Source organism: Chlorocebus sabaeus, chromosome 10 (genome assembly GCF_047675955.1).
Source record: "Chlorocebus sabaeus isolate Y175 chromosome 10, mChlSab1.0.hap1, whole genome shotgun sequence".
Lineage (NCBI taxonomy): Eukaryota > Metazoa > Chordata > Mammalia > Primates > Cercopithecidae > Chlorocebus > Chlorocebus sabaeus.
In genome coordinates this window covers 23,050,340-23,062,785 of record NC_132913.1, presented here as the reverse complement: position 1 = coordinate 23,062,785, position 12,446 = coordinate 23,050,340, and the positions used below count along the sequence as shown (strand labels likewise).

The 12,446-nt window shown below is 34.3% G+C and overlaps 1 protein-coding gene across 1 annotated transcript in view; it reads right to left on the bottom strand.

The window, feature by feature from the left end:
• THSD7B (thrombospondin type 1 domain containing 7B) overlaps window positions 1–12,446 on the bottom strand; it is a 909,295-nt gene that overhangs the window by 231,261 nt on the left and 665,588 nt on the right. The window contains exon 15 of the mRNA XM_007964862.3: window positions 6,821–6,999. Coding sequence (XP_007963053.3) covers window positions 6,821–6,999 — 179 coding nt within the window. The remainder of the gene's footprint in view (window positions 1–6,820; window positions 7,000–12,446) is intronic.

Here is a 12,446-nt window from a genome sequence, read left to right as displayed (position 1 = left end):
TATCTTTTTTTATTTTTATCTGTTAATTCTATTTTTCCACAAACTTTTTAAAGTCCTCTAGTACATTTAGTATAAAAACTTTGCACACATAGTTAAAATCAGATCCTTATTATTTCAGTGCCTAAAAGGAGGGGAGAGCTTTTCATTCTCTATTTAAAGCTTAAATGACAGACTGATTCAGAGAAAATTTGAAAAGCAGGTTGTAACATTTTTCTAGAAAACTACTTGGGAATTTCTACTTGAAGCACTTGGTTAAGAAGACAGTTTTGCAAAATTACAAACAGGATGACTTGATTTTCCTGTTGAAGCTAATGTTATCTAATATTTCAGGGCTTTAGGAGTTAAGGGACTAGGGATAATATGAGATATGGTAGGACAGTGAAAGACTTCCAATGGCAAAATTAGACAAAATTTGCCAGCTTCACAATTTTATAGCTGTCTCCAGCCAATCCTGACAACCCTGCCCAAGGGCAGCCTTAGGGACATTTGACAAGCCAGCCTAGAAGAGAACATTCTAGAGGTACATAGCAAATACCTCGAAAAACAGCTAAAAGGGAGTTTGGATGCATGCAGAGTAGCAATACCCAGTATGAAAAAATATAGTAAAATGTAAGACTAAGTGGACAACAGATATAGGAAAATTGCTTCTCATGATTGATTCTGACAGCTCGCAAGAATAACAATCAAAGATTCAAAAGATTTAACAAGCCTGAGGGGTTAGTACTTTGCAATGATCTACAATAGAGTGTGTGTGGATACAAATGTTGGGGGAGAGGAATCTCTTGAGGAGAAGAAAACAATTTTTATTGGAAATGGCGAAAGGGCAAGAACAAAAAAGAAAAATTGCCTCTCCTCTGAGCTCCATTCAGCTCAATTAGCGCAATGCCACAACTTGAGAGCACAGAGTCAGGGCTAGCTGACCGGCATAAAGGATACAAATGGAACAACACCAGCTTATATAAGGCATTTTATGCCACCTCAAAGATAGGCTACATGCCTGGGCTTTGGGATTATTACTATGTCAGAGAGAAGTAAAATGTTTTAGAGGTTTCGTCTTCTAAATTAAATCCTCCCAAACAGCCCTGAGTAATAAATCACTGCAGCCCTTAATTATATGGCACGTGATGGTTCATATTTAAAACAAGTTCTTATCCAAGGTAAAACCACCAACCTCCCCTCTGCATGTAAGAATGGTACACCTGAATGTGCTCAATCGTGGATCGGTTTGGGCTGCCTTCCATATGGATACCCAGGAAGATGACTTCTTGCTCCAGTAAAGTCTGGGGCTCCTGCCAAAGTTCTAAGTCCAAAGTGAGCAGCAGTCTGCCAGGAATGATCAGGCCTAGGTCAGGATCAGAGAGTTGGGCTGGTCGCAAAGATGCAAGAGGCCAATACTGATTAAACCAAATTAAATCTGAAGCATAGTCATATATTTCTGGGTAAACAAACATTGTAATAGAATGACAGTTATCTTATTTTCACATCCCAACATGCTGCTAATATAGTTAATGAAGCAGGATCAGAATGAGCATACGCAACTTCTCCATAGAAACTGTTCTCACTCCAAAGTCATCTTCATTCTAAAATATATTTGTGTATCTTTGGAAAGAAGAAATTCTTAAAAATATCATTACCCTGCTATGAAAAATAAAATTTATTACATTATTCATTTCCAAATTTAGAGCACCTCTCTTTGGGGAGAAGACACGCCTTTAAAATAGCAATTGTTTCTAGAGAACACACATATTTAATTTATATTCTCTCATTCAGTTGCAAACATAATAAAAATATTTTCAAAATGCATTTAAATAGCATGTACTTATAAAAAGTACAGGTAATCTTGATACAAAATTTTTTTCAAACAAACTGAACACAGTGCTTTGCAATTAATAAACAAAATATAAAGATTTCTGGAACTCCCTTGGTTTCAACCATGTGAAGAACTCACAAAGGGAAATGTAAATGTAATGTCCTCATATTTAATTTTCTATTAGGCAACATTAAAAAAATATGTAGCAAAAAATGTACAGTGCAAGTGCACTTAAATCTACTCAACACATTAGAGACTGTGAAAAATTAAAATATATTAGGTATTTTAATATGCAAAGCTGAGTCAAGGACATTAGCCAACTGACCTGATAATACAATAAACTATTTAGAAGACCTTTTATGCCTTGATAAGAGCTTTGGACAAGCTGCATGCTCAAAGTATTTAGCATCACAAATACACTTAGCAGAAAGCTACTCGAGTATTGCTGTCATTTAGGCACTTCTAGAGAAAGAGCTATCATGGTGATAGGTTTTGGTTTAAAAAGGAGGCATTTATGAAAGATGATAAATACTGATTTCACTAACAGATTCAGACCAATTTATGAGAAGCATGTGTTCGTAATAGCAACCTTCCCATTTATATTGTTGTGTTAGATTGCAATGGGGAATGAAACACCCAAAATGCTCCAGGAAAATTTTGAAAGACTCTTTGGGTAATAATAATTTGGAGATTCTGATCTCTTTCCTCTAGAAGATCTCGCATTTATGAGAATTCTAATGACAAATCACAGCATAAGAGACCAGAGTTCTAATATATTTGTTTATTTCTGTGGAACTAGGCACCACTCATCCAGAGAGAAAGCTACCTTTTAAATAAGGTTTCCAGTGAATACAATTTGACAACCCACAAGATAATGTACAGGGGCTGGAATGAGTTGCAAAAGTAGAAAGACAGCCCTTGCCCTCAAAAAGACCTCATATTCTAAAGAGAAACAGTGGAGGAGAATGAATAAGTATATGCAGGTATACTGACATTTACATAAACTCACACACACATCAAAATTCAAGATTTTTATGAACAGTATGTTAGGCTCAATCTGACACATAATGTATCCTCATGCCCAAATAGTAAAGATGTGTTCCTCTCTTAATGTTATAATTTGGTTACCTTTTTTTCAAAGCTCTTACTTATGGGTAAAAATGCAATAGGGTATTAATCTGGTTCCAAAAATAGGAAAGTAAATCGAAAACTAAAACAAATTGGACAGGAGACGAATAACCTAAAGCTAGCAGTAAAATTGAACTTTATAAAAAAGTCTCAGTGGGTATAACTCTAAATATACCATATGCCTAGCCTAGAGAAACAAATAGTGGCCTCCTCTAAAGAATTGCCATAAATAATAGAAGCTGGGGAATATTTTTTAAAAATGAAAATTGCTGACAACCCAATTTATCGTCAAATGAATTACGAAAACATGAATAACGTCAAACAAAGCTCTATATAAAGTATAACATACACATGGGATTCTACTATACATAAGAACAAATATATAATGAAGTCACCACAGAGATCTTTCCAAAAACATACTTATACACACACACAGACACATACACACAGATAGATAGATAGACAGATAGATAGATAGATAGATAGATAGATAGATAGATAGATAGATAGAATGGTTCTGAAGATAATTTTTTTTTAATTTAGGATTTTTCACTACATTATTTCAAAAACTTATGAGTGAGAGAGAGGACTTATTACTTATTGTCCTGATCAATTAACTCATGATAAGATATAAAGTATGTGTGGAGAAAAGTGATTCCTTATACACATTTGGTGCAAATGTAAACTAGTAAAGCCATTATGGAAAATTATATAGCAGTTCCTCAAAAAACTAAAAGTAGCATTATATGATCCAGCAATCCCAATTCTGGGTACTTACTCCAAAAATTTGAAATCAGTATGTTGAAGAGATGTCTGCACTCCCATACTCATTACAGCACTATTTACAACAGCCAATTATGGAATCAACCTAAGTGTACATCAACAGATGAGTGGATAAAGAAAATGTGATATAGATGCACAATGGGATACTATGCAACCTTAAAAAGAAAGAAACCTTGCCCTTTGAGACTGCATGGATGCAACTGGAAAACCTTATAAGTGAAATAATCCAGACACAGAAAGAAAAATACTGCATGCTTTCACTTACATGTGGAATCCAAAACTATCAAGTTCATAGAAACACTGAGTAGAATGGTGGTAATCAAAGGCTGGAAGTCGAGGGAAGGGGAGATGATGCTTAAAGGGCACAAAATCTCAGGAGAAATACATTTTACTTTCAATTGAGATATATTGCATACCATGGTAAATGTAGTTAATAATAGTGTATTATACATTTCAAAATTGCTATGAAAATAAATTTTAAGTCAGCGTGGTGGCTCACACCTGTAACCCCAGCACTTTGGGAGGCTAATGCGGGCAGATCACGAGGTCAGGAGATTGAAACTATCCTGGCTAACACAGTGAAACCCCGTCTCTACTAAAAATACAAAAAATTAGCCGGGCATGGTGGTGGGCGCCTGTAGTCCCAGCTACTCAGGAGGCTGAGGCAAGAGAATGGCGTGAACCTGGGAGGCAGAGCTTGCAGTGAGCAGAGATCGTGCCAGTGCACTCCAGCCTGGGCGACAGAGCAAGACTCTGTCTCAAAAAAAAAAAAAAAAAAAAAAAAAAAGAAGTAAATTTCAAATGTTCTTAGCAGAGAAGAAAAAGTATTTGAGGTAACAGATATGTTAACTAGCCTGGTTTAATTTTTCCACACTGTATTCATAAATTACACATCATTTTGTACCCCCCATATTGTCAATTTACAATAAACAAAATTTTTTTAAGATATAACATACGGATTGGGGTGAGGTTCTTAATTTAGCCACATACATACTTGATATCTGAAATCTCTTTATAACAAAATAAAAGTCAAACTAAATTCTATTTCTGATCATTAAAACTCAGGATTCTTTTTTGAGCATCAAGAAAAACCAAAAAGAAAATATCTTTGGAAGGCTGCAATTGCCTTCTGGAACTCAAAAGTTAGAAATACCCTCTACAGACAGACTTACCTTCACTTATTGAATTGATGTGATTATTCTTGAACTTTGATTTAATTTCTAGTTTGTACAACTTCCCAAGGGTATAAGTGCTACATGTTAATAAATTGTTTAGAACAAGTTTCTTTTAAGTCACAACAGGCACCCAAATACTGTTGTGTCATCCCTTCATAAAATGAGTTATTTTTATCTTATTCTTACTCTCAAATATTATAGATATGTCTATACATTTGCCTTCACATACTGAGAATAAAGTCTTAAAGTCAGAGTTCAAATAAAATCGTTTTATTCTCTTGATAATTTCCTAGTTCATAAAATTAGCATATTAAAATGAGTGTTTAACACTAGTGTTATCAAGGCTTAGCTTTCATTGATGGTTTTGAGGAAGATATAAAAAAATTATCATACATTATTTATAAGTGCTTAATTCTTTTCATTTTAAATGCCCAGAAAATTCCCCCAGGGATGGGCAAATAGTCTTTATACAGAGTATTTCCCTAAAAGTCTCCCTCCTGAACATAAACCTGCATTATTTCTTTCTTTGTAAGGCTTATCTCTTCAGACTATCTCTGCTTTAATTATTTCTCTCCTGTTTTCACTAATCATATTTTACTTTCCTGTCACCAAAATCTTGCAAGGTTTTTTTTTTTCAACCTTTACATTGATTTTATAATCCTCTGCTTTGTTTTCCCTAAAAGGTTCATATCTTCTTTAAGAGAATAAACTATGGTCATTATTTTATCATATAACCTTAAAAATCAAGACTAGCATAATAACTACGCTCTGTTTTAGAACTTAAACATATCTTGTTGAAATTTTTTTAAAAATTTCAGTGAGATATATGTCTTTTACAAGAACTTAGGGAAAAATAGCTAAAGAGATTGGTCTTGAATTGACACATATTATTCAAGTCTGAGCGGTAATAAACATGCTGTTAAAATTAATTAAGAAAAGACATATGAGATTTTCCTTACATTAAACAGCATGCATAGAGTGAATGGAATTGAGAGGGTAGAAATTCATATTCTACAATTAGTAATAGAAGCATGTGTAGCTATTCTCTTAAATTTTCCAATTACAGAGGATCTACCAACTCATATTAGACACACTTCACCTGTCTAAAAGTTAAAAAAATCTTTTAACCAAAATCATCTTGTACTCAGCCTCGTCAATTGATTAATGTAATATCAGTCCTAATCTAATAATCAGTATGCAATCATGGGAGAAATTTGAGTCCTTTATTATAATTCTTAACAAAATCTTAGACTCTGTTATATGTACAAAGCCAACTGAAATACTCTAATCAACTTTGATTGCTTAGGATGTCAATTTCATCAGACATGTATATGGAAAGGGATCTATCAGGGTTTTATTTATGAAAATATCTATGATTTTTGAGAAAGCAGGTAGAGAACTAGTTCAAAAGAGATTTATAGACTTGTGGAAGATTTGGCAAGACTGAGAATGAAAAACATTAGGATAAAGTGTTAGGTGAAAGAAAAATAGAACACCATTTTTGGAGTTGATGGATAAGACCACTAATCATATTGCCATGAATGATGTAAGTGATACTCTACCAACATTATTACTTATGTTTAAATATATATGTGTATATATGTACACACACACACATACATATATACCTCCAACTTTTAAAATATCAAAATTATAGCTTAAGATCATTTAAAAATCAATTTGATTTGATTTTGTAAATATTGTTACTGCTAAGGATATCAAGTTTGTCTCAGCATTATCCAGGAGGGGGCCAAGCTTCGATTACTAATACTATTATTTTAATTTTGGTCCTCTTAATCCTTCTTCTGAGATTGTGATAACTTTTCATGAGCTCCTTGTAATAAGAGAATGACTTCAATTTCAAAGGGAAATAATGATGAGGATAACTTTTTTAGCTTTTTGTTTGTTGCTTCATGTACTTTACCTGATTCTTGAGATCCAGTTTGGGACATGGTCGTCCTCCATTGTAAGGTTTTTCTTTTAGCCATTTGGATCGAATTCTCACTCCAATTCCACAAGATGAACTGCAAGACCCCCAACTAGACCAATCGCTTAACTTGCAATCAAATGGGCAGGGTATGACACATTTTTCTTGAATGTAACCTAACAGAAAAAGATTTAAAAGAGAGGAAAGTCTGATTAAAATGTACTGATCAAATTCACTTTCTATTTCCATGATCACAGTTTGGATTTTTCAACAATATTGCTGTAGTGGGTTCAATAATTTTGTACTCAAATAAACAAAGTTTTAAGAAATAAATAAATATGATATCTGCATTCAAATTTGTGCCATTCTGTTTACTTTGTAGGCAATTTTGGGATGAAAGGAACAGGAAAAAGTACACAGTTCTGGTTTCTGATAAGAAGGAATGAGGTAGCTCAGAGCTAAAGATGGTGCTATCTCCCCTCACTGGGCTTTGTGTTTTCCATCCTATGATTCCTACAATTCACTGTCTGGAAGAGGGATCATAAAAGAGTCCATCCTTCTTAAGGGTCTATGATCTGCAAGGCTTTCACTGAAAAAGATGTTGATTCTGTAATGTGACTTGGGGATGGGAAGAGGACAGACAGTGGACCACAGATTAGGAAGAGTGGGATATTATTGAAAGAAGACAGTAGAAGAATAGCAAAAAGTTGTATAATGGGATATTGCACTGAAATCAAGAGATGTGGGTTGAAGTACAGCTTTAGAATTTCTGGCTCTACTTAGCCTTGCTTGTGTCTTCAGCCCACTTCTTGCTACAGTCTTTCTCTGGATAATCTCACTGTTTTAACTATCACCTCTAATAATCACTATCAAATATATACTTCCAATGCAGATCTCTCCACTAAATTCTGTACCATCTACTGAACCACTCTAATTTGATGCCCAATTTACTGAAAATTCAACATGTCTAAAACTGAGGCCACCAATTTCCTAAAAATTTATACTTCTCTTGTGGTCCTTTCCCAATTAACTGCAGCATCATCTGATTCCTGTATCCTGTTGTACATGCCTGTATAATATCTTCTGCTTGACTGTGGGAAGGAACTGTGAATGTGACAGAATGTCCCTCCCATTATTAGGTTATGGTATATGGCAAAGGTGAAGGGAATTTACAGATATGATTAATATACCATATCAGTTAATCAGATTGAGACATACTAGGTGGGTCTGGCTTAATCGGGTGAAGAACCTTAAAAGAGGGCCTGGGTCCTTTTGTGTAGAGAGAGAGAGATTCTCCTGCTGGCCTTGAAAAAGAAAATAGCCATGCTATGAAATACTGATGGCATGGTCACATGACAGGAAACTGCAAACAGCCTCTAGGACCTGAGGGCAGCCCCTTGCTGTCAGCTAGCAGGAACACAGGGCCTTCAGGCCCACAGCTGCATGGAGATAAATTCTGCCAAAAACATGAGGGAGTTCAGAAGAGGAGCTTTCCCCAGCCAAGCCTCTGCTGAGATCTCAACCCCAGCCCACACCTTGATTTTAACCAAGTGAAGCCCTTAAGCAGAGAATCCAGAGAAGCTGTGTCTGAACTTCTGCCCCATGGAAACTGTGAGATAATAAAGATTGTTTTGAGATGTGAAGTCTGTGTTATTATTTTACGCAACAGTGGAAAAGCTAAGAAGTTATCTAAAATAAATATCTCCAGTTAGCTTAGACACTCCTCCATCATTCTACACAAACATTAAAATGTATCACAAATCCTTATATTAAAACAAACAAATAAGTCCCCTATTCTACAACCCCTTTGTCAGGCCCTAATTCAAGATCGCACCATTTCTGGCCCAGAATAATGACATATTCTCTCCACAAGTCTGCCTTTCTTTTTCTTAATTGTTCTGTTTTGGTATCTGTCAATTACTCTGAGCAGGGGGAAAAAAGATCATTTTCTAAAATACAAAATAACTTTTATTACTCCTTTTTTGAAACCTTTGCCAATTCCCCATTGCCTTTATAATAAAATGTCAACGCACTTTACAAAAACAAACAAACAAACAAAACAAAACAAAACAAAACAAAAGCATTCTTTATAAAAGACTCTAAACAATGGTTTTCAACCTCGTCTGTAAAATCTATGTCCATTCCCCAGGACCAACCACAGACCAATTCTACCTGAATCTCAGAGGATGGGATGCAGGAAAGGGTCATTTTTAAACACATTCAGGTGATTCTGAGGTCTGCCTACCAAACTTATTGTTCCTCCCACCCTCCCATCTCTTCTATCTTAAATTATATCTACACAGACTACTCCATCTTCTCCATCAGCCTTTGCTTGTGCAAAAATTAGTTATTTTCCTAACCAGCTTAGCCTCCCTGGTTCATTACTTTAACCACTCTCTTGCCAATTTGGTTGATGGCCTCATCCCAGTGTTCTGCCATCCGAGGCTGGAAAAACTTCAGACTTAGTTTCCTCCAACTGTCTTCCTTTTCTGTTCTTAAAACAGTGCTGCCAAACAGAGATGAAGAAAATGCTGATACCACACTGGAGACACTTTAATATGTACTCTACCTTCAACCAATTTCTCACACCGCTTAGACATTCTTTTGAGTTTTCTTCTCACTCTGATTCCATAGACAGCTCTTTCAAACCTCCACTTATTTTCAAACTTCTAAGACCTCACATCTTCCTCACATCATCCTTCACACACAAAACAGCAAGAAACGGACGAGACTCCTTCAGTTTCCTATGAATGTGTCTGTATGCATTCTCATATTTTTTTCTTCTCTCTTTATATTAACATGAAAAAGGTGTCCATTTTCCTATATAAGGAACATTCTTCATTTCCACCTGATTTCTCCCCGGTCTACAGACTCTTTCAGAACCTTGTTTCCTTGATTCTTCCTCTCTCTCTCTCTCTCTCTACACACACACACACACACACACACACACACACACAAAATATATATGTATATATATAAAATATTTATATTTCTTTCAGGTTAATATTAGAATGACTTTAAATTTCCCCAATAGTAGTCATTGACAAGAGAGAATACACTAAAATCTAAGAGTGATCAGAAAAGATCCTCCTGGAGTTGAAAAAAAAAATGCTCCAATAAACACTCCTAAAAGACTAATCCTCTAACATAATGTTAATTTTATAGTCATTTCTAAGGAGTTTTGATTACTAATTCACTATTAGATACATAGTAAAAGCTAAATAAAGGATTAAAAAGAAGCCACAACATTACTTAATTTTAGAGAGAAACTGAGTCACAAAATGCTTTCATTTGCTACCAAATAAAAAGAGGAAAACTAGAAATTAGGTGGGATTAACTCTCATGGCATGCGTACTTCACAAATGCAAATCTGAAATTCAAGGAGGTTTCAGATAAACTTTAAATGTTTGAAAGTCTATATAGACCCTATGTTAAAGCAGATTTTGAAGTAGATGCCCTTTTAATTGAGATTTTAAATCATTTTCTTCTACACTTGCATATTGAAGGATTTTAATTAGCAAGCCTGTAGCAATACTTCTTTTTTTCTTTCCCTATGATAAGAAGTAAACCCAGAGGATCTCCATGAAAGTCAAGGTTATAAATTCAATGAGTAAAAAATAATTTTGAAATTCAACAGGACTAAGCAATAGTGACATTTATTTTTCAGGAAAATTATTTTCATGCCAGAGTATATCCCAAAGGAAAATTCATAGTGAGGAATATTAATACTTGCATATTCTTATACCTATCTCATATTCAAAAGGATTAGTTTTACCCACATACTTAACACTTACAGTTTTTGGCAACAGAATATGATCAAATGTGACTATGTACAAGGTTGACCTGCCACATAAAAATTCTAATTTCTAACTATAGAAGTCCAATTAATGTTTAAAAAACTCATTTCCACAAAATATACCACAGAATCTCTGTTCCCATCTACATAATATTTCATGGCAACACTCACACATCTAAACCTAATTGCCACCCAAAAAAAGCAGTTTTTTCTACCAAAAGGTGTTTTACACTACAGTTTATATGCAGAATACACTGTTTGGACCATCTTATTACTTAGCTTAGGGATACTTCAATGTTTCATTTTAGTTATCAGTGTGCACATAGAATTAGGAGTGAAATAGTCACTACAGAATTATCAGTGGAGAATACACCAAACTTTGTAATTTTGTAAACCATATTCATTATACATAGTATACGCTCCAAAAAATATCCTATTACAGATAAAGATGGACTGAATAGGATTCATTAATACTATCTCTATCGATGTTACAACCAGTGTTATTTATTTAATGATCTACTAAATAGAGTTGAAGCCCAGAGATTTGGAATGAAAGGACTTTTCAGTCTATATTTCTAATCCCCAAAGACTGAAGCCTTTGAGTTAGCATAACGGAAGTATGTGTAAGCACAGTTCTCTGAATAAGGTGGTCTCATTAATACAACCTCTCCCAGAATATTACCTTATGTGCATATTTTCCCTTCATCAGTCAAGTACGAACACATTTTTCTCCCATTAAGATCTAAGTTTTGAAAGATCTAAAAGTAGGAAATATTGATTATATTAATCCTGAGAAAATAACCTAGATTAATTTACTTATATTTTCCTGCTATATAAAGTAATAGCCAACATCTCACTGGACAGCTTATGTTCTATCTACTGACACTGTGCTCGAATAATGAAACACAGTACCAAAAAGGAAACAGATTTTTTTTTTTTTCAATGCTGAACAAGCTAAGATCCTGGAGAATCTTGTAAGTTAAAATATCATGTTGTGATTTTCTCAATATTTAAAAATCTGCTGTTCAAAATTTATTTTACATTTTTTTCTTTTTAACTTTTATGGATACATAATAGTTGAATATATTTATGGGGTACATGTGATATTTTGATACAAGCATGCAATGTGTAATGATCAAATCGGGGTAACTGGGATATCCATCACTTCAAACATATATCTTTTATTTGTGTTGTCAACATTACAACTCTTCTCTTCTACTTTTTTGAAATATACAACAATTATTGTTATCTATAGTTGCCCTACTGTGCTATTGAATGCTAGATCTTATTCTTTCTATCTAACTGTATTTTTTGTACTTATTAACCAACCTATCTTTCTCCTTCCCTCCCTACTACCCTTTCCAGCCTCTGGAACCACCATTCTCTTCACTACTTCCATGAGATCCATACTTTTTCAAATCTCCCACATATGAGTAAGAACATCCATTATTTGTTTTACTGTGTCTGGTTTATTTCATGTAACATAATCTCCTCTATTTCCATCCATATTGCTGCAAATGATAGGATGTCAATTTCATTCTTTTTAAGGACAAATAATATTCCATTGTGTATATACATATTTTCTTTATCCAGCCATCTGTTGATGGGCAACCAGGTTGATTCCACATCTTGGCTATTGTGATTATTGCTGCAGTAAACATTGGAGTACTGATACTTTGATATATTCCCTTTCTTTTGATTACATACCCAGCAGTGAAATTGCTGAATCATAGGGTAGTTCTATTTTTAGTCTTTTTGAGAAATCTCCATACTGTTTTTTATAGTGACTGTGCTAATTTGCATTCCTACCAGTTGTGTTTGAGCATT